A 21,322-nucleotide genomic window follows, 5' to 3' on the forward strand; every position below is an offset into this window, starting at 1 on the left:
TAGTTGTAAGTGATATTAATTAATTAATTGATTTAATTTTTTTCCTCCTTATATTTTTGTTTTCTTCCTTCTACTTTGATTTTAGTCTCTTGGTCTGACCTTAACATATTTGACACTTAATTTTCAGCCTTCCTTCTTTCCCAGTATAAATATTGAGGGTTTTCCCCTCCCCCCCAGTTATATTCTAGAAGTTTTGATATGTAATATTTTTATTATTAAGTAGTTCTGAATATTTTCTAATTACCTTATTACTTTCTTCTTCAAAATTATTGTCAGATTTCAGAGCTTATGGGCTTTCCTCTGGTCTTTCTGTTCTTGGTTTCTAATTGTATTAATTGCATAGTACTCATAGAATTTTATTTTTGTGTTCCCAGTACTTTGAATTTTGTTGGAGGTAGTTTTATGCCTTACATATTATAAAAATTTGTAGAGGTTCAGTGTGTGTTTGAAAATTAATTCTTCAACTCTTAGGTGGAGTGTTACATGTATGCCACTCAATACACTAAAAAAATTGTTTGTTTTTTGGTCTGCTTGAGCTATGAGTTACTGAGAGAGAGAGTAAAATCTCCCTTTAGGAAGGTGAGTTTGTTTCTTCTTTTATGTCTGTCAATTTGGCTTTACACATTTGGAGGTTATGTTGTTGGGTGTATACATGTTTAGACTTATTGTGTCCTGGTTAATTTCAGCTGGTTTTTTTTTTTTTAATCATTATGTATGACTCCTTTTAATTTCTATTCCACTAATGCCTCCCCACCCAATACCTCTTTCATCTAATATCAGTATGGCTATATTGATTTTTTGGTGGGTGAGAGCCAAAGGTTAACATTAGCCTTTATTTACTTTTTTGAAATTTTACGTAAATTCAGGTAAGAACCTACTAAAACAGAAGAGAAAACTCCACAGAATTTTAGAAAGGATAAACAAATCTAAATAATGTATATTTGGAAAAATAGTTGTAAAACATGCAAACTTTCCAGCAATATTAGTAAAGAAAAATAATGAAAATAGACCTAAATATATAATATTAGTAAATAAAAAGGGATCAAACCTATTCATATAGTAGAGTTTTATAAAGAAAAGAATATTATGTCACCCTATTCCAATAAATTTGAAAATTTCAATGCAATGTATAATTTCTTAGAAAAATATAATTAATACAGTTGTCACAGGTAGACATAGAAAAATGAAAATGACAGTGTAAAAGAAGTTAAATATTAAAAATTCAACAAAATGACACGTGCAAGATGTTTCACTAGCAAGTTTTAGCAGACCTTATATTCATAGTCTCCTTTATTGTCTTCTAAAAGGTTTGTAGTTTTGTTTTTCACATTGAGATCTTTAAAAAACCTGGAATTATTTTATTTTAGAGAAAAGAAAAGGAGAGGAAGCTACTCAACATAGTTAATGAGGTTGGTTTATTATTGGTACCAAACCAGATTAAGATAGTACAGAAAAAATATAATTGTAAACCAGAATTGTTTATAAACACAAATGTAAGATTCCTAAGTAAAATCAAAACAAAGCAATTTCATCTATATATTAAAAAATTATGTTATAACCAAGTAACGTTTATCTCAAGGTATACAAAGATGTATCAGCTTCTAAAATCTTTTTAAGTAAAATGTCATGTTAAGAGAATGAAAAAGAAAACCAAATCTTGTCCACAGAGGTTGTAATTAACAGTCCTACCAGTTATGTGTGAGAATACCTGTTATTCGTACTCTGGCAAACACTTGGTGGTTTCAGGTTTTTTATTTTTTGGCATATTTGGTTGTTAAGTAATAGAATATTACCAGTAAGTTTATTTGCATTTCTCTCATTTCTTGTAATGTGAGCATAATTTTCTGTGTGTAAGTCTGTTTTAAACACACTGAAAATTTAAAATGGGAGAGTAACACTTATTGCATAATTTGTTTACTTGAGAACAGGGACTATTTTATTTATCTTCGTACTTCTAACATCTTATAAAATGCTTGGCATATAGCGGGTATTCAAAGATACTTTTTGAGTGAATTGAATAAATAATTAGTAAACTATGAGCCTTCTGAAGAAATTTGTGACTTAACTCATTTTTGAATATCTGAAAATAGAATAATTTTGCTATGTCAAAGAAATGGGATTTTTACTAGCAGGTTCCAGGAAGTAAAGAATGGACAGGATTATTATTTTAGTTTATGTTAATACTATAGGCTCCCATAAAGTGTGGATAGCTGATAAAATCCTTAATCCTAATTATGCATGATTTAACAGTGTTCATTTGCTTGGTGCTTTCAGGGTGTATACTATTGCATGGAAAGATAACATCATTCATATTTTGACATATTGTTATCCTTTGTACCTTGCTAAAAGATTGTTTCAACAATCATTTGCTTACCTGAATTGTATTTCAGTTACTCTAGTTTTAAAAAACAGTTTCTTTTCCTGCTTTACAGTAATGTTTTAGAGGATTGAAATACCTAGATTTCTAACCTTTTAGATAAGTAGGATGTTACCCAGAGGAAGGTATACACAGAATTATTCTTTAAGAATAAACATAGTTGTGATGAAATGCTGTTTGGATTTAGGGTCAGAATGAGACAAAGAAATAGACCATACCGTCTATTTGGATTAAGGTATTTGGAAATCTTGAGGGGGTCAGGGTAATAAACAGTGAAGGAAAAGAAATAAAGAACTGTTAAGTGTAATGTTGTAGGCTGCTTTGTGATATTTTCCAGCTCTAGCTAGCAACTAGACTAGCACTCTTCTCACACTGGCTGGCTCCACATCTTTATTTTTAATTTACACATTCTATGTGTACTATTCTTAACCAAGTATTTCTGATATGCTTGTGTAGAAGCTGGGAAAGGGAGGGACACTAGTCTCAAGATGATTTCACTATTCCTTGCCATTCCATTATAACCCACCTATACCTTTGTAAATAGTCTATTTGTAAATAAGCCTTCCTCAGATTGGGATAATTTATTTCCTGTTAGGACCCTGACTGATTCCCAGTTGCCACAGTCTCACCGTTTGTCCAGTCCAGTTTGTTCAAAACCAAGATGTCTTGGTCATTTTATCAAAATGTTCACTTCCTGGCTGCCATGGTTTTACATCTTCTCTCTCTTACAGTATGAGATCCTTTATACCTTTATTCAAATTTGATCTGTTTCTTTGATCATCTTTCCTGTTGTGTGAATTCCAAATAGAGATTCAATCTCTATTTCCTTTCCTTATAATCTAAAACACCAATGCAGAAATCTCTAGTAGACTGGGTTTTGCAATGTGGAATACTCCTCTTTTCTAACGTATCAGTAGTTAGGGCTAAATACCTTTAGACCAAAGCAAGTGGTAAGGCCTGCTGTGTCTCTTTCCCTTAATGCTCAAATACATACCTTTGATCTTCCACATTCTCGTGCATGGTAGGAAGGAGAAGAGAGCTGTACCCATATACAGTGACCATTTAATTGTATTAACTCCTTTTTGTGTGAGAAGGAGGGACATGAGGGGAGGAAAGGAGACAGGTCTAAATTTCTCTTAGAGGCAGCAGAACATGTAATTGGTTTTATAATTTTTTAAAAAATGTCAATATGTTCCCTATAATTAATAGAATAATGTCTAAGTTCCTTGCATGGCATCCAAGGCCATTTACATTTTCCATTTTCTAGCCCTGATTTCTTTGTATTTCTTCTTCTAATTCTATAACAACAGTGGATTATTTACCATTATCACCCAAGTTCACTTTCTTGCCTCTCTTCATTTGCTTATATTGCTCCCTCTGTTGGGAATATTTATAGTACATTGCAAACAGGCAAATTAGCAGAAGTCTACTTAGTCCTCAAGGTCCAGATCCAATGTTAGTTCCTTTGTGAAACATTAGTGTTCTTACAAGAGAATTAGGGTTCCATTTTCACTGATCCTGAAGCACTTTGTATTTATCTCTATTAGAAACTTTTATCACATTACTGTGTTATATGTGTGTGCATACTGTATCTATTTCTGAAGACTGAGAAGTTCTTGAATGAAGGTACCATATTGTAATTATATTTGTTTTAAACTCGAGTAATTGCCACCATGCTTTGTATAATGTCAACTCTTGCTAAAGGCATGTTAAAATGATCAATAAATGAATGAGTGTGACAAATATTAATTTACATGGTGGGGATTGCTGAATATCTCTCTGGTGCCAAGAAATTTGCTTTTACTTCTTGGACCTTTGTGCTAAAATATGTACCTAGCATTGAGTTAGAATACACGGAATGTTTAAAATGAGAATAAATTGGTCTCATTTGTACATCACTAGTACTTTGCATTATTTGGTGTTTAAAATATGTTTCTCACCCAAAATATAATTCATATATAAGAAATAAACATCGTATGAAAATTAAATCTATTTCTTCTCAATATAGTTTGATGAGACTATTAAATACTTTGGCATAATCCTTAATCCTTATTTTCATTTTTATTGTTTAAGTAAGAAATAACATTTTTTATATATAATTTGTATCACAGTTCATTAAGTAATTGATGTTGCCTTTTTGTTTCAGCTAAACCATTTACTTCTAAAGTGAAACAGATGCGATTACATAGAGAAGACTTTGAAATATTAAAGGTGATTGGTCGAGGGGCTTTTGGAGAGGTAAGAGATAAAAATTTTATAGAAGATCTGATAATTGTTTTGTAAGCTATTTTATACAGTCTGTGAGAGAATTTAACTGAAATATTATTTACTTGGTGTTGTAATTGATATCATTGATCAGAAATCATTAAACTTCTGAATGAAGTCTTTCTACATGGAATTTTTTTCCAAGATATTTCTATTTTTCATATGTCATTGAAGTTTGAGTATGTTTCTCTACTCTCTTCTGTTCCATTGGTCTGTTTGTCTCTCACTGCCTTAAATTACTTTAGTTTAAGAAGTCTTGATATCTGGTAGTGTGTATACTCTAACTTCCTCCCTCTTCTCCTCTGTTCTTGGCCCTTTATATTTTCATATAATTTTAGAATAAGTGTTTCAGTTTTTACTTACTCTTAAAAATCCACATCCACACCCAGCACCCACACATCTGCTGGAGTTTTGATTAGGATTGCCCTGAAACTAGAGATTACTTTGTAGATAATTGACACCTTAACAATATTGAGTCAGCCAATCCATGAACATGGTATATGCCTCCATTTATTTAGGACTTTATAAATTTAACCCACTAATTATTTGTAGTTTCCATTCAGTAGAGTGGATGTATACATCTTTCAGCAGATTTATTCCTAGGTATGTGATATTCTTTATGTTATTTTAATTAGAATTATTGGTTAAGTTTCATTTTCTAATTGTTTTTGCTAGTAGTTAGACACAGTTGAATTCTGTTTATTGACCTCATACCCAGCAACCTCGCTAATTTTACTTTTAAAATCATGAATTGTGTTGGATTTTAATAAAATGCTTTATCAGCATCTTTTGAGACACTCACGGCTTTTCTCCTTTACTCTGTTAATGTGTTGAGTTACACTGGTTTATTTTCAATGTGAAACTAACCTTGCATTTCTAAAATAAGCCAACTTTGTTGGGATGTATTATCCTTTTAATTTACCTTTGGACTCAGTTTGCTATTTGTGTGTGTTGTGTGTGTTTTGGATCTTTGAGAGAAATTGCCTGTCATTTTCCTACTTATCACATCCTGATCAGATTTTGGTATCTTGGTTATTCTGGTCTCATAAAAAGAGGGAGGTATTTCCTTTTTTACTGTTCTTTAGAGGAGTTTGAGAAGCATTATTATTATTTCTTTCTTATATGCTTAGAAGATTTCACTGGTGAAGCCATTTGAGCCTGGAGGTTCCTAGAGAGAGAGTTTTAAATTATATATTTAATTTTTTAAATTGAAATTGAACTATTTGGATATTTTGTATAGATGTGTCAGTTTTGCTAGGTTCATCCATATCATCTGATTTTTCATATTTATTACTATATTGGTCGTTTGCACTTCTCATTTTTTCATTTGTTACACTTAGTGGTTTTGGTTTATCAATTCTGTTATTTTTTCAGTGAATTAACTTTTGCCCTTTGTATTTTTCTATGGTAGATTTGTTTTCTGTTTCATTAATTTCTGCTTTTATATTTTAATGTTCTTTTCTCCCTTTGGTTTCAACTTGCTATTCTTTTTCTAACTTTTTGAGTTAGATGCTTAGAACATTGATTTCCAGATCTTCTCAAATGTGCTATACTTTTTCCTCTAAGCAGCTTTAGCTATAGCAAAGTTTTGATATGTCATATTTTCATTATAGATTTCCTCAAAATACAATGTGATTTCCAATGTGATTTTAAATTTGTGTCATAGTTTTTTTTGATATATGATTTTAGAAGTTTATTGCTCCATCTCTAAGTATTTGGAGGGTTTTTAGTTATATTTCTGTTTTTGAGTTATAATGTAATTCCGGAGCAGTCAGAGAATATACATTGTGTGATTTCAAGTCTTTGAAATTTGCTGTGCAGTGTTCTGTAAATATTAGTTAGGTAAAAGACATTAATCTTATTTAAATCTCCCATATCTTTAACTGTTTTCTCTGTGTGATATTTCATTTCCTGAGAGAGGATTTGCTTATTTCTTTCTTATTTTATTTTTTTCACTGATAACAAATATCAAGTTATTATATCTCCCTAGTGATTTACTCTTTTATCATGATGTAATGATCCTTGTTATCTCTAAGTAATGCTTTTTGAGTTAAGCTTTACTTAATCTGATGTTAGTAGAATGATTCTAGCTCTTTTTATTAGTCTTCTGCATTAAATATCTTGCTCCACCTTGTTAGTTTCAGCTATTACTTTATATGTTTAGTGTTAAATAGAATATAGTTTTTATTTTTTGATGTAGTCTGTTAATGTCTTATCTTTAATTGGAGTGTAGTCAGTTGACATTTAATGTAATTACATTACATATTACTATTTGTTTTCTGTTTGTCTTGTCCATTCTGTATTATGTTTCTCTCAATTCTTGGATTAACTGAGTATTTTAAATTATTCTTTCCCCCTTCTATTCATTTCTGAGTTGTACCTTTTTTTATTGGGTTCCCTAGAGATTGCCACTTGTATTCTTGGTAAATTTGTATTTTGCCAGTTCCCATTTACCCAAATTTACCTTTCATTGTCATTAGCTCTACATATATTTGAAACCCCCAAAGATATGATTATAGTGTCCCTATTCATTTTAGCTTTACCCATGTATTTACATTTTTTCTTACTCTTCACATTCACATACTTATTTATATTCATATACTTGTCTTTGATATAATTTTCCTTTTGACTTAAAAATTCCCTTTAGTATTTTGCCAAGTCTGCTGAGATAAATTATCTGCATTTTTTGTCTGAAAATACATTTATTTTGAGGTCTTAACAAAATTGTGTTATATACACACATAGCTTAATGGATTTGTACATTTGCATGAACTTCTGTAACTATTATGCAGATCAAGATAGACTCCCATTGCCCCCTCTATGTGGATAACCACCTTCTCATTAACCATCTATTCTGACTTCTATAATTATAGATTTATTTTGCCTGTTTTTGAGTGCTATATTAGCGGAATTATATAATATATATTCTTTTGTTTCTGCCTTCTTTTGCTCAATATTATGCTTGTGTGATTCAGTTTTGTTTTTTATTGGTTCACAGTATTCCTCTATATGAATATACCACAAGTATTTTACCCATACTAGTGTTGGTAGGTATTCAAGTTTATACTTTTTGGCCACTGTTAATAATGTTGTTATGAATATTCATGTATATGTCTTTTGGGAGATAGAAGCACTCATCTGTGTTTGATATAACCCTAGTGGGATTTCTGGGTTGCATGTTAGGCATATTTAGTTTTAGTTGGTAGTGCCAAATAATATCCCAATTGGTTGTCAATTTGTACTCCGACCAACAGTGTATTAAGGTCCCAGTTGCTTCACAACCTCACCAACACTTGGGTCATTTTTTAAACTTTGGACATTTTTTGGTGGATGAGTAGTGGTATTGGATTGTGATTTCATTTTGCATTTCCTAATAACTCTTAAAGTTGTCCATTTTCTTATTACTTCATATAACTTGGATATCCTTTTTCATAAGTGCACATTTTGGGATTGGGGGAGTGGGAGCAGGTGGGTAGGTTGTCTGACTTACTGGTATATTCTAGATACAAGTCCTTTGTTGGAAGTGTGTGTGTGTGTGTGTGTGTGTGTGTGTGTGTGTGTATTAAACAAAATGTCTTCCTGTCTGTGGCTTGGCTTTTCCCTCTCTGTATAGATCTTTTATGGAAGAGAAGATCTTAGTTTTGGTGAAGTACCTTTAACTAAGCTTTTCTTTATGATTAGTGCTTTTCTGTATTCGTTAAAAAAGTTATTTTCTACACTGAAGGTCATGAAGATATTTTCCTCTGTTATCTTATGTAATCTATAAAAAAAATCTTTTTCATTTAGGTCTATGATCCGTCTGGTATTATTTTGTGTTTTGTGAGTTATAGGTCAAGGTTCATTTTATTCTTTGTGGGTTTCTCAGCATCATTTATTTAAAGACTACTTTTTCTACATTTGATTGTGAAGGAACTTCCATTGTGAATCAGGTGACCCTGTGTGTGTTACTTTTATTAATTTTTAATAGTTTTTAATGTAGAATTCTTGTTCATGTTTCATTAAATTTATTTATCAGTCTTTGATGTTTGTTGATGAGCCTGTAAATGATATTTTTAGATTTCATTTTGTAACTATGTTGCTAGACTAGAAATACAATTAATTTTTCTGTATTGATCTTGTATTTAAGCATCTTGATATATTAACTTATTAATTCTAGTTTATAAATTTAAAAAATTTTTGATGTACACAATCATACCATTTCCAAATAATGACAGCTTTTTTTCTTTCTTTTGTTATACTTGTTATTTCTTTTTCCTATGTTATTACAATAGAGAGTTTCTTCCTTAAAATATTAAATTCAGTTGTTGAAAATCAATTTTTTTCTGGTTTGTGATTTCAGGGGTAAGTATGAAGTTTGCAACAGCTTTTTAAAAAAATTTTTTTACTCTTTTTTTAGGTTAAGGAAGTTACTCTTTTTTAGGTAAAGGAAGTTTTCCTTTTAGTCCTAGTCTGTTGAGAGCTTTTATCATGCATTAGAGTTAACTTTTATCAAAAGCTTCTTTTTATATCTATTTTGATGATATGATTTGACCTCTGTATTTAGTTAATGTGGAAATAATATTGATTAATTTTTAAATATACCAGTGTTGGATTACTATATAAATCCAGTTGTTCCTTATGTATTCTTTTAGTATATTGTTGGTTTTGATTTACTAATATTTTGCTTACCATTTTTTTTGTTATGTGCATGAAAAAGATTGAACTTTATTTTACCTATCTTTTAATTTCCTTATATTTTTAAAATGTTACACTTAGCTCATAAGACAATTTGGGAAGTATTCGCACTTTCTCAATTTTCTGAGTTTGAGAATATTATTATTTCCTTATATGTTTGGAAAAATTCTCTGGCGAGTCCATCTAGACTAGGAGTGCAATTTTTATTTGGTTGTTTGTTTACATCTTTTGAGGTAAATTGTATATATGTTGAAATGCACCAATTGTATATGTACAATTCCATGAGTTTTGACAAATGGATTCACCCTTATCAAGATACAGAACATTTCCATCACCCTAAGAAGTTCCCTTTCCTGTTACTTCCCCATAACTTCCATCAAGTGGCAAGCACTGTTCTAAATTTTAACTATGGATTAGTTTTGGCCGTTTGAAAATTTCATATAAATGGAAATCATACCACGTGTACTCTTTTGTGTCTGGCTTCTTTTGCTCAGAATAATGTCTGTGAGATCCATTCTTGTGATCAAATGTAGTAATACTTTTTATTGCTGATTAGTAAACCATATACCACTATTCTTCTATTGATGAACATTTGTATTGTTTCTCATTTTTGGCAGTTAGGATTAAAACTGATGTGAATATTCTTGTACAAGTTTTTATGGAAATATATTTTCATTTTCCTTGGATAAATACCTAGGAGTGGAACTGCTATGTTAAGTGGTAGGTGCATATTTAAATTTAAAAGAAACTGGCACATTTTTTCCAGTGGGGTTGTACCATTTTATATTCCCACCAGTTCCATGTTCTCACCAATATTTTTTTGTTAGTCTTTTAAATTTCAGTCATTCTAATGGGTGTGTAGTAGTATCTCATGGTCTTAAATTGCATTGTTATGTGGATTTGTGTTATATATCAACATAATAATGAGTTTTTGTGTGCTTATTCACCATTCTTATATCTTCCTTTGTGAAGTATATGTTCAGATATTTTGCTCATTAAAAAAAATAAGGTATTTGTGTCATCATTGAGTTTTAAGAATTCTTTATATTTTATATTTATAAATGTCTTTTGTCAGATGTATGTTTTGTCAGTATTTTCTCAAAGGCTGCATAGCTTGCCTGTTAAATGTCTTCTGATGAGCAGAAGTTTTAAATTTTGGTGGTTTAATTTTATCAGTTTTTCTCTTACGGTTATTATTTTCCATGTTCTTTGTAAGAAATTCTTATTTATATCTAGGTCACAGATATTTACCTATGTTTTTTTCCTAAAACCTTTATAGTTTTAGCTCTTATGTTTAGATTGGTGATTCATTTCAAATTAATTCATGTATGATGTGAGATAGGGATCAAGGTTCATTTTTTTCCATATGGATATCCAGGTGTTTCAGCACAATTTGTTGAAAAGGCTGTTTCTCCTCTATTGAATTACTTCAGTACCTTTGTCAAAAAAATCAGTTGACCATACAAATGTTGAACTACTTCTGCTCTTTCTATTCTATTTCACTGATATCTTTGTCTGTTCTCATGTCAGTACCACACAATCTTGATTCTGTAGCTTTATACTGTAGAGTTGAGAGTATGTAATGAAGTCTGAGTGTAAGTCCTCCTTCTTTGTTCTTTTGCAAAATTGTCTTAACTATTTGAAGACTTTTGCATTATTATATAAATTTTAGAATCACTGTGTCAGTTTGCATAAAAGCCTAGTGGTATTGAAATTGAGTTTGCATTCAGTTTATAGATCAATTTTGTGAGGCCTGACATCTTAACAATCTTGAGTCTACTAGTTAGTCCATAAACAAGGCATTTTTCTTTGTCTTTTAAGGTCTATTTTAATTTTTCTCAAAAAATTTTTGTAATTTTAGTGTACAGGTCTTGTTCATAACTTCTTAAATTTATTGCTAAATTTTTAATGTTTTTTGATGCTATGGTAAATGATATTTAAAATTTTATATTTCAAATAATATGCTGTTAGTATGTAGATACACCACTCATTTTTTTTAAACATCTTTATTGGAGTATAACTGCTTCACAATGGTTTGTTAGTTTCTGCTGTATAACAGTAAATCAGCTATACGTGTACATATATCCCCATATCCCCTCCCTCTTGCATCTCCCTCCCACCCTCCCTATCCCACCCCTCTAGGTGGTCACAAAGCACTGAGCTGATCTCCCTGTGCTATGTACACCACTTATTTTTGTATCTGACTTTATTTTCTAAATTCATTTATTTATTTTAAATAGTTTTTTGTTGTTTTGGTTGCTACTTTCTTAGTTGTTCTCTGTAAACAATCATATTGTCTGAGAATAGGACAATCATATTGTCCTTTTCACTTTCCAGACTTTATACATTCTGTTTCTTTATGTGACTTATTATACTAATTTGGACCTCTAATACAGTGTTGAATAGGTGTCATGAGGTTATATATCCTTACTTTATTCCTGAATTCAAGGAGAAAGGATTTAGTGTTTGACTAGTAAGTATGATGTTAATTGTAGGTGTTTTTGAGGGAACCCTTTATCTGATTGAAGAAATTGTCTTCTGTTACTAGTTTGCTGAGAATTTAATAATCATATGGATTTGCTCTTTTATTCTGTAAATTCGGTGGGCTACTTTGATTGACTTTTTTAATAGGCTTTGCTTTTTTAGAGCAGTTTTATGTCCACAGCAAAACTGAGTGCAAAGTACACAGAGTTCCTATATACCCGTTGACCTTGCACATGTGCAGCCTCTCTCACTATCAACCTACCACACAAGCATGATATATTTGTTACAACTGATGGATCTACATGGACACATCATCAGCTAAAGTCTATAGTTTACATTAGAGTTCGCTCTTGGTGTTGTATTATATATTGTATGGGTTTGGACAAATGTATAGTTACACCTATCCACCATTTTAGTATTATACATAATAGTTTCACTGCCTTAAAAATCCTCTGTGCTGGGCCTCCCTGGTGGCGCAGTGGTTGAGAGTCCGCCTGCCGATGCAGGGGATACGGGTTCGTGCCCCGGTCTGGGAGGATCCCATATGCCGCGGAGCGGCTGGGCCCGTGAGCCATGGCCGCTGGGCCTGCGCATCCGGAGCCTGTGCTCCGCAACGGGAGAGGCCACAACAGTGAGAGGCCCGCATACCGCAAAAAGAAAAAAAAAAAAAAAAAAAAAAAATCCTCTGTGCTTTGCCAATCCGTCCCTTCCTTCCCCTAACCTCTGGCCACCACTGATCTTTTTCCTGTCTCCATAGTTTTGCCTTTTCCTGAATGTCATAGAGTTGAAATCATACAGTAATGTAGCCTTTTCAGATTGGCTTATTCCACGTGGTAATAGGCATTTTGTTTCCTTCATGTCTTTTTGTTGCTTTTACCACTGAATAATATTTCATTGTTTGAATGTACCACTGCTTATTTACCCATTTATCTACTGAAGGACATCTTTGTTTTCTTCCAAGTTTTGGCAATTATGAATAAAGCTGCTGTAAACATTCATGTGCAGGTTGATGTGATGTGTGGGCATCAATTTTCAATTCATTTGCATAAATACCAAGGAGCAGAATTGCTGGATCGTATGGTAAGAGCATTATTTAAGTTTTGTAAGAAACCAACAAACTCTCTTCCAAAGTGGCTGTACCATTTTGCATTCCCACTGGCAGTGAATGAGAGTTCCTGTTGCTCCACATCCTCACCAACATTTAGGAGTTGTCAGTATTTTGAATTTTGGCCATTCTATTAGGCGTGTAGTGGTATCTCATGGTTGTTTTAACTTGCAGTTCCCTAGATGATGTTGAGCATCTTTTCATATGCTTATTTGCCATCTGTATATCTTCTTTGGTAAGGTGTATATTGGATCTTTAACTCATGCTTTAATGGAATGGTTTGTTTTCTTATTGTTGAATTTCAAGAGTTCTTTTTTTTGTGTATTTTAGATAACAGTCCTTTATCAGATATGTCTTTATCAGATATGTCAATTATTTCTTTCATGAATTATGCCTTTGGTGTTATATAGATTGATTTTCAAATATTAAACTAATCCCTGGGATAAACTCCATTTGGTCATGACTTACTATACTTTTGAGATATGGCTCTATTCAGTTCCTTAATATTTTAACTGTTTTCATATCTATATTCATGGGGAATGTTGACCTATAATTTTCTTTTTTTTATCATGTCTGTGTCAAATATTGACATCAGGGTTATGCTGGACTTATAAAATGAATTGGGGAGTGTTTACTCTTTTTCAGAAAAGAATTGTGTATATTTATTTTTATTTATTTATTTATTTCCTTAAATGCTTGATAAAATTTAGCAGTGATGCCATCTGGACTTGGGTTTCTCTTTGTGGGGCATTTAATCCTACTAATTTAACTTCTTGGTGGTTATAGAGCTATTAAAATTTTCTATTTCATCTTTTTTCAGCTTCAGTAAGTTTTGTGTTTCATGGAATTTGTCTATTTCATTTAAGTTTTTGAATGTATAAGGTTGTTCATAATATCTCTGTTTTTTTTTGATGTTAGTGGAATACAAGGTGATATTCTCTTTCATTGTGGATATTTATAATTTGTGTGTTTTTTCCCTTGATCAGTTAGGTAGAGGTTTTTCAGTGTTGTTAATTATTGAACAAAGCTACTTTGGCTTTGTGAATTATCTATATTTTTGTCTTTTTACTTAAAAATTTTTTTTAAAAAGTTAAGCAGTTTTTAAATCTTTGTTATTTCCTTCCTTCTATCAATACTTCCTTGGATTTAATTTATTCATGTTCTTCTGGCTTCTCAAGGTAGAAACTTAGATCTTTGAGACAACTGGGTAGCCAATTGGAAGAGTCCATTTGTGGATCCAATTAAAATTCATACCATATATTAGGAGAAAGTACAAATGTATCAAATGTTCAAGTATAAAAAATAAAATAGGGACTTCCCTGGTGGTCCAGTGAATAAGACTGCATGCTCCGAATGCAGGGGGCCCGGGTTTGATCCCTGGTCGGGGAACTGGATCCTGCATGCTGCAACTAAGATCCTGTGTGCCGCGTCTAAGACCCGGTGCAGCATGCATAAAAAAATAAGTAAGTAAGTAAGTAAATAAATAAATAAATACATACACATACATACATACATACATGCAACACAAGTACCCATCAATGGATTGACTAAGTTATAGTCTATCTAATGCTGTGTAGCTGCAATAAAAAAAGTTCAGTGTACTTCTGTGGAGAAATCTCCAGGATACATTGTAAAGTGAAGAAATCAGATGCAGGGGAATATATTGGGTTGGCCAAAAAGTTTGTTGGGGTTTTTCTCTAACATCCCCAATGAACTTTTTGGCCAACCTGATATATAGTACGCTATCTTTTGTTAAAAAGAGGTAGAAATATTATGATTCTTACTTGTATTTTCATAAAGTAACATTTTAAAGGGACAAGAGGGAATGGGGTACATGTAGAGTGTGAGTGACACTTCTAAGTGGAAACCTTTTTATTTTGTTTTGACTTCTGAAACGTGTAAGTGTATCATCTATTTTAAAAATCATTAAAAAATTCTTCCAGGTTGGGATGTACTAATTTCCATGTTCTGTGAATCATTTAAGGAAGAAGCAATTCTAAATTTAAACTTCCTCAGATAACAGAAAAAGAGGGACCACTGCCCAACTCATTTTATGAGGCTAGAATAATCTTGTTTCTAAAATCTAACTGTGTGTTGAGTGAAGGAGGCAACATAAGGAAAAATGCATATGATTTGATTTTATCACAAAAGTCAGGGTAATGATTATCTCTAGCGGGAAGGTGGAAGTTGTGGTCAGGTGGGGCACATGGGGGGTTTCAGCGTTGCTCCAATGTTCTATTTCTTGATCTCAGTTTTAGTTCTATTCAGTTTATAATTGTGTTTAACTCTACCTTTGTTTTATTTTCTTTCTCTATGTTCTAATCAATTACAAGTGTTATAAATTAATGAAAGAAGCTATAGTAATCGTGGGATACATGTTCATCTAACAAATTAGCTTTAAAATATATAAAGTAACAACTGATAGAATTTGCATAGGGGAATATAAGAACTTTCAACAGTTGAAGATAGAGCTTTGGACTCTCCTCAGAAATTGGCAAGTTAAGCAGATGAAAAAAATTGAGACTTAGAAGTGTTTATTTTTTGAAGGTGGAACTTTTTAATGGCATAATTATTCCATTCTGTGTTAAAACATTTGGTAGAGCAGTGATTTTAAAAACTGATAAAAACTGGTTTCTCCCAAACTAGTTTCACCAAGGGAATTAGAGGTCAGTTAAATCTGTACTTAGTGGGGACCACCTAGTTTTGTTTTAAGCTATTTCTGTTGGGATTTATACTCTGCAACTAGCACAGCAGTTCTAGCCAGTGTTAGAATTGTTCATACTATGATCAGCCCAGGTTCATTGCAAATAAAGCTTCTGGTAAAAAAAAAAAAAAAAAAAAATCATGCTACAGAAAAGAACAGAGAGGGTATGCAACACTGGAAATTCAACAGATTTAGGGACCACAGGAAAAAGTGGCTTTCGTCATTTAAAGGGCTGTCTGCCATTTCCCCTCTTAACTTATTCCAAACCTCAAAAATAACTACTTGGGAAGAGGTAGTGAATATATGTGGGAATTTAAATCCTTGTTAGGAATTCAGTTTTTCATTTAAACCCTTCACGTTCTCACCCAGTTTTGCTCCCTGGAGATGTTGGTTGGGGAAGGTTTGGAGGTTGGTTGTAGCAGGCTTTGGAGCAGCAGACACTATTAGAGCTAGTCTCTGTGAAAGTCCTTATTAGGAAATTTAAAGGGCACTCTGCCTTGTCAGCAGTAAGGATCAGTCCACTGATGAGGCTGAGATGTCGCCAGGGTTTGGAGTTATTTTCTGTGTAAGAGAGCTCTTTTTAACCCAGAAAGGATCAATTCAAATCGTATACACAGGTTTGGCCTAGTCTAGTCTTGTCATAGCCACCATCTAAACTCTTCAGTCCTGTATGAACTGAAAAAATAAAAGGAATTTCCACCCTCATATCCACCTTAACCCAACCTGCCATATTAAAAGCAAAAAAAAAAAAAAAAACAGTTTGTGCAGGGCTGGCTGGATAGGCCGCAGTAGGCTTAACTTTTTTTCTGGTATTGATCACTACGTGAGATTCTGTCCACTATCTCTGATTTGATTCCACCATAGTCATTTCCTTAGAGAATTTGAAGAAGAAATTGTCACTCTGCTCAGTTTTCTAGAGTTGACATCCAGCCATTGGGGGTGGCATTCTGTACTCTCCAGTCCAGGATGCAGATGGTGTGGCCTCCCTTCATTTCATTTATGACATGCAGGAAGTTGGCATACACAGGGAAGGTTCCCTCTACCGGGCCATTCTTGTAAATACATCAGCTGTGATCTTCAGGGACATTGTAAAAACTGCAGCTGTAGTGCTCCTTATCTTTGTAGGAGGGAGTATAGCCAGGCTCACAGTTCTTGCTGCACTTGGAAGTGTCTCTTCACCTCCATCACCTAGTAGCTGAGAGCCGTTGAAACGGTGCTCACATTGTGGGATAGAATAGGGCCTACAGCCTACATGGGCATCATAGAGGCCACCAGAGACCTTTCTTGGTCCAGAAATTCCAGGCTCGAGAGGGAAAGCCCCCATACAGCCATCCCCATAGTTCACAGTAGATGAGCAGGTTTTCAGCAGGCATCTCTGTGGGGGCATTCGTATTGGTGTCAATACAGATCTGACCAGAAATGGTTTTTATGGCCCCAAATGCCCAGGAAGAAACACAGGATTGTTGGTAATGTCTTTTTTAATGTTTAGACAGTTTAGCCACTGTTCCTCGGTAGCAAAATGGTTTTGGCATATCCATTTTCTTAGCAAACTGTCCTCTCTGAGGCAGCTTGGATCTATCCAGGAAATGCTTAAAAAGCCCATTCAGTTCATATCCCCATTATGGAGGCTGAACAGTTCATCTGCAGGGGTGCAAAATAGGGTCTGCTTGGGATACTAGGCAGCACCATCAGGCAGAAAAGGATGGGTAGGGCCCACCACACTTTGGCATCTGGATCCTGCATTTACTGAAGTTGTGGAGACCCTAAGCCTGCAGTTGCCATGTCTAATCTCAGTATCTGGTGTCTGGAACCCGAGTCCACCATGTTGCCACTTGGACAAGATATAAAATATTTTAATGACATGATTGTCATGCTGAACCTAATAGATATATATAGAATTCTCCATCCAGCAGAGACTTACACATTTTTTTCTAGCACATACAGATCCTTCTTAAAATTTACATGTTCTAGACCACAAAGGGTGCCTCAGTAACTTCCAAAAAATCATCATTATGCAAACCATAATCTCTGATCTTAATAAAATACAATATCAGTCAGATAGCTAAAAATGACCCAAATGTTTGCACACTTACAAACATAGATCATAAGAGGAATTATAAAATAATTCGATATTAATGGAAATGCTGCACTTCCAAGTTTGTGAGATACTTAAAGTGAGATTTATAGCTTATAATATATTTACCAAGAAGTAAGAAACTTTGGTAATTGGTATGGGCTAAACTGTGTCTCCTTCCTCACCCCCTCAAAAAAAATGGATATACTGAAGTCCTATCCTCCAGTACTTCAAACTGTGACAGTAATTTGGAAATACTGTCTTTACGGAGTTAAGTTGAAATGAGGTCAGTAGGGTGGGCCCTAATCTAATATAATTGGTGTCTTTATAAGAAGGGGAAATTTGGACATAGGCATGGACAGAGGGAAGGTGACATAAAGACATAGGGGAGAAGTTGTCCGTCTTTAGCCAGAGAGAGAGGCCTGGAACAGATCCTTCCTTCACAACTGTCAGAAGGAACCAACCCTGCTGATACCTTGATCTTGGACTTCTAGTCTACAGAACTGTGAGAATAAATAAATTTCTGTTGTTTGAGCCACCCAGTTGGTGATACTTCAGTACAGAAGCCCTAGCAAACTAATACAGTAACTAATGAGACAAATATTAATTCAGAAGTTGGAAAAAGAGCTATAGAGTAAACAAAAAGGAAGGAAATAATAAGGCCAGAAATCTGTTAGAGAGTAGATATTATCAAAACCCAAAATTAGTTCTTTAAAAAAGTTAGTGTATTTAAAAATTGTTGGGTACATGATTTGTTCAATTTCAGAAAAAGCATAAATTTAATATACATCTATTAAGAAATAATAAAAGAGAATGTCTTTAATTTGATGAAGGATATGTGCCCAAAAACCTAAAGCAGACATTAATGGAAGAACTTTACATTCATTCCATTTAAGATCAGGAATAAGACAAAGATGGTTAACAGTGTTTTTTATGTTACTGGAGTTCCTGGCCAGTACATTAAGAAAATAAATAGAAATGAGCTAATGGGATTGGAAGAGAAGAGATAAATCTGTAAGTGTTTATAGTTCACCTATATAAAAATCTGTAGGGGAAATAGACAAACTATATGTCTTAATAAGATAATTTAGTATTTCTTAAATAAAAGATTGTTTTCTGAAAATCAGAATTCCTTTGTGCTCAAAATAATTAGCTAGAAGAGATGATATAAGGTACCATTCACAATAATAAAAGAAAATCAAGTTTCTAGAATTTAATCTGACAAGTAATGCACAAGATCTACATGGAGAAAATTCTAAAACTCTTATTAAAATGTATGATAAAAAGACCTGAAAAACAGATATACCATGTTCAAATATGGAACAAAATATTTCTGAAGGTGTCAATTCTCCCTAAATTAATCTATAAGTTTTGTGGAATGCCAATCAAAATTCAGTGGAATATTTTGAGAAATTTGACATACTAAATAATTTGCATAGAACTTCTGATTCTAACACATTTGTTTATATCATACCAAATCTTCTGCTGAAAACAACTAGAAAACCTTGATTAAAACATAAATTCATCTATTTGAAGGCATAAGAGGTATGAAATCATTATGGACTCAAGGGGCTGAGTCACAGAAATAGGTTTTTGAGAGGTGAACCCCCAACATTCAGCTTTACCTTTCTCTTGGAGGCAGTTGTCTAGAGGCAGAGAAGTTAAAGAGAACTTTCAGAAATCTCACAGGTAAGGGAAACTAAAATTGGAGTTCAGTTCTCAATAAAGAGGAGGGCTCTGTTAAATATCTCAGGTAGTTAATTGGAACCCCTGAAAGGCTACACCATTTGGTGTAAGGACAAATGGAAATAGGCCAGCCCTCAGAAAACTCAACTCAATTCTAATCAAATCAATCCCAGATTGGATTAAGGTAATCAGTGTAGTAGAAATGAAACATACAGTGATTTAAATTAAAACTTGATAGGTTTCACAGCAAACTGAAGAGAAGATTGGTGAACTGGAAAATAGGTCAGTAGGAAATATCTAGGCTGAAACATGGAGAGGAAAAAAAATGCAAGGAAAGTTTAAAAATAAGTTAGGATTCATATTAGACATAGTAAAAAAAATTAACAGGTATGGATTTATATTTCCAGAAGGAGATAAAAGAGGGAAAATGGGACAAAAACAACATTTGAAGATAATGATGGCAGAGAATTTTTCAGAGCTAACTAAAAACATAAATCTGTACATAGATTCTAGAATTCTGTTGACTCCATGACAGGATAAATACATCTAGGCACATAATACATCCAGCCACGTAATTGTAAAACTTCTGAAAACCATAGATAAAGATACAATTTTAATAGTAGAGGAAAGGGACATGTAACTTCCAATAAGCAATGAGAAGACAATTCACCTTTTAACAGAAATGATGGAAGTTGAAGATAATAGAAAATGGCATCTTAAAACTGCTGAAAGAAGGAAACTTGTCATCTATGATTCTATACCCAGCAAATATTTTTTAAAAATGAAGGCAAAAGAATGAAGTTGGATTCTACCTCACACCATATAAAAAATTAACTCAAAACAGATCATAGACTTAAATGTAAGAGCTAAAACTGTGATATTCCTAGAAGGAAACATAGATGTAAACTTTTTTGACCTTGGTTTGGGCAGTAGTTTCTTAAATATATCACAGTTACCAAATCACAAGCACCAAAGAAAAAAGATAAATTAGGTTTCATCAAAATTAAAAACTTTTGTGCTTCCAAATAACACTGTCAAGAAATTGAAGAGACATTTCACAGAATGGGAGAAAATATTTGCAAGTTGTATATCTGATAAGGGTCTATTGTCCCGAAATATATAAAGAATATTTATAACTCAACAATAAGAACACAAATAGCCTAACTAAAAAATTGACAACTGATTTCAATAGAAATTTCTCCAAAGAGGATATATAAATAACCAATAAGCACATGAAAAGGTGCTCAACATCATTAGTCATTAGGGAAATACAAATCAAAACGACAGTGAGATACCACTTCTCACCCAGTAAGGTGAATATAATTAAAAGACAGTAATAAGTGTTTGCAAGAATGTAGAACGATTGGAACTCTTGTGCATTGCTGGTGGGAATGTAAAATGGTACAACTGCTTTGACAAATAACCATTCAGTTCAGCAGTTCTCTTCCTAGATACATGCCCAAGAGAATTGAAAACACATGTAAATACAAAACCTTGTACGTGAACTTTCATAGTAGCCGTAGTCATATTAGCGAAGGAAACAGTCCAAATGCCCATCAAGTGATGAATGGATAAACAATTGTGGTATGTCCTTATAATGAGATATTATTCAGCCACACAGGGAATCAAGTACTGATATATGCTAAACATGGATGAACCTTGAAAGCATGCTAAGTGAAATTAATCAGACGTAAAAGGACATGTATGACTCAATTTATATGAAATATCCAGAACAGGCAAATCCATAAAGACAAACTAGATTAGTGGTTGTCAGGAGGTGGTGGGAGGGAGGAGTGGGGCATGCTTACTTCTGGGTGTGGGGGTTCTTTTGGGGGTGATAGATGTATTCTGGCATTAGATAGAGGTGATGATTGTATAACTTTGTGAACATATTGAAAACCAGGGATTTATACAGTCTAAAGGGTGAATTTTTATGGTATATGAGTTATGTCT

General features: G+C 33.1%; 1 protein-coding gene across 20 annotated transcripts in view; it reads left to right on the forward strand.

Moving 5' to 3' along the window:
• The window catches only part of CDC42BPA (CDC42 binding protein kinase alpha), a 309,540-nt gene that overhangs the window by 55,016 nt on the left and 233,202 nt on the right, over positions 1-21,322 (forward strand). For all 20 annotated transcript variants that reach the window (XM_082612490.1, XM_082612482.1, XM_082612485.1 and 17 more), the window contains exon 2: positions 4,524-4,615. In XM_082612490.1, coding sequence (XP_082468616.1) covers positions 4,524-4,615 — 92 coding nt within the window. The remainder of the gene's footprint in view (positions 1-4,523; positions 4,616-21,322) is intronic.

Source organism: Mesoplodon mirus, assembly GCF_964341445.2.
Source record: "Mesoplodon mirus genome assembly, chromosome: 3".
NCBI classification, from domain to species: Eukaryota; Metazoa; Chordata; class Mammalia; order Artiodactyla; family Ziphiidae; genus Mesoplodon; species Mesoplodon mirus.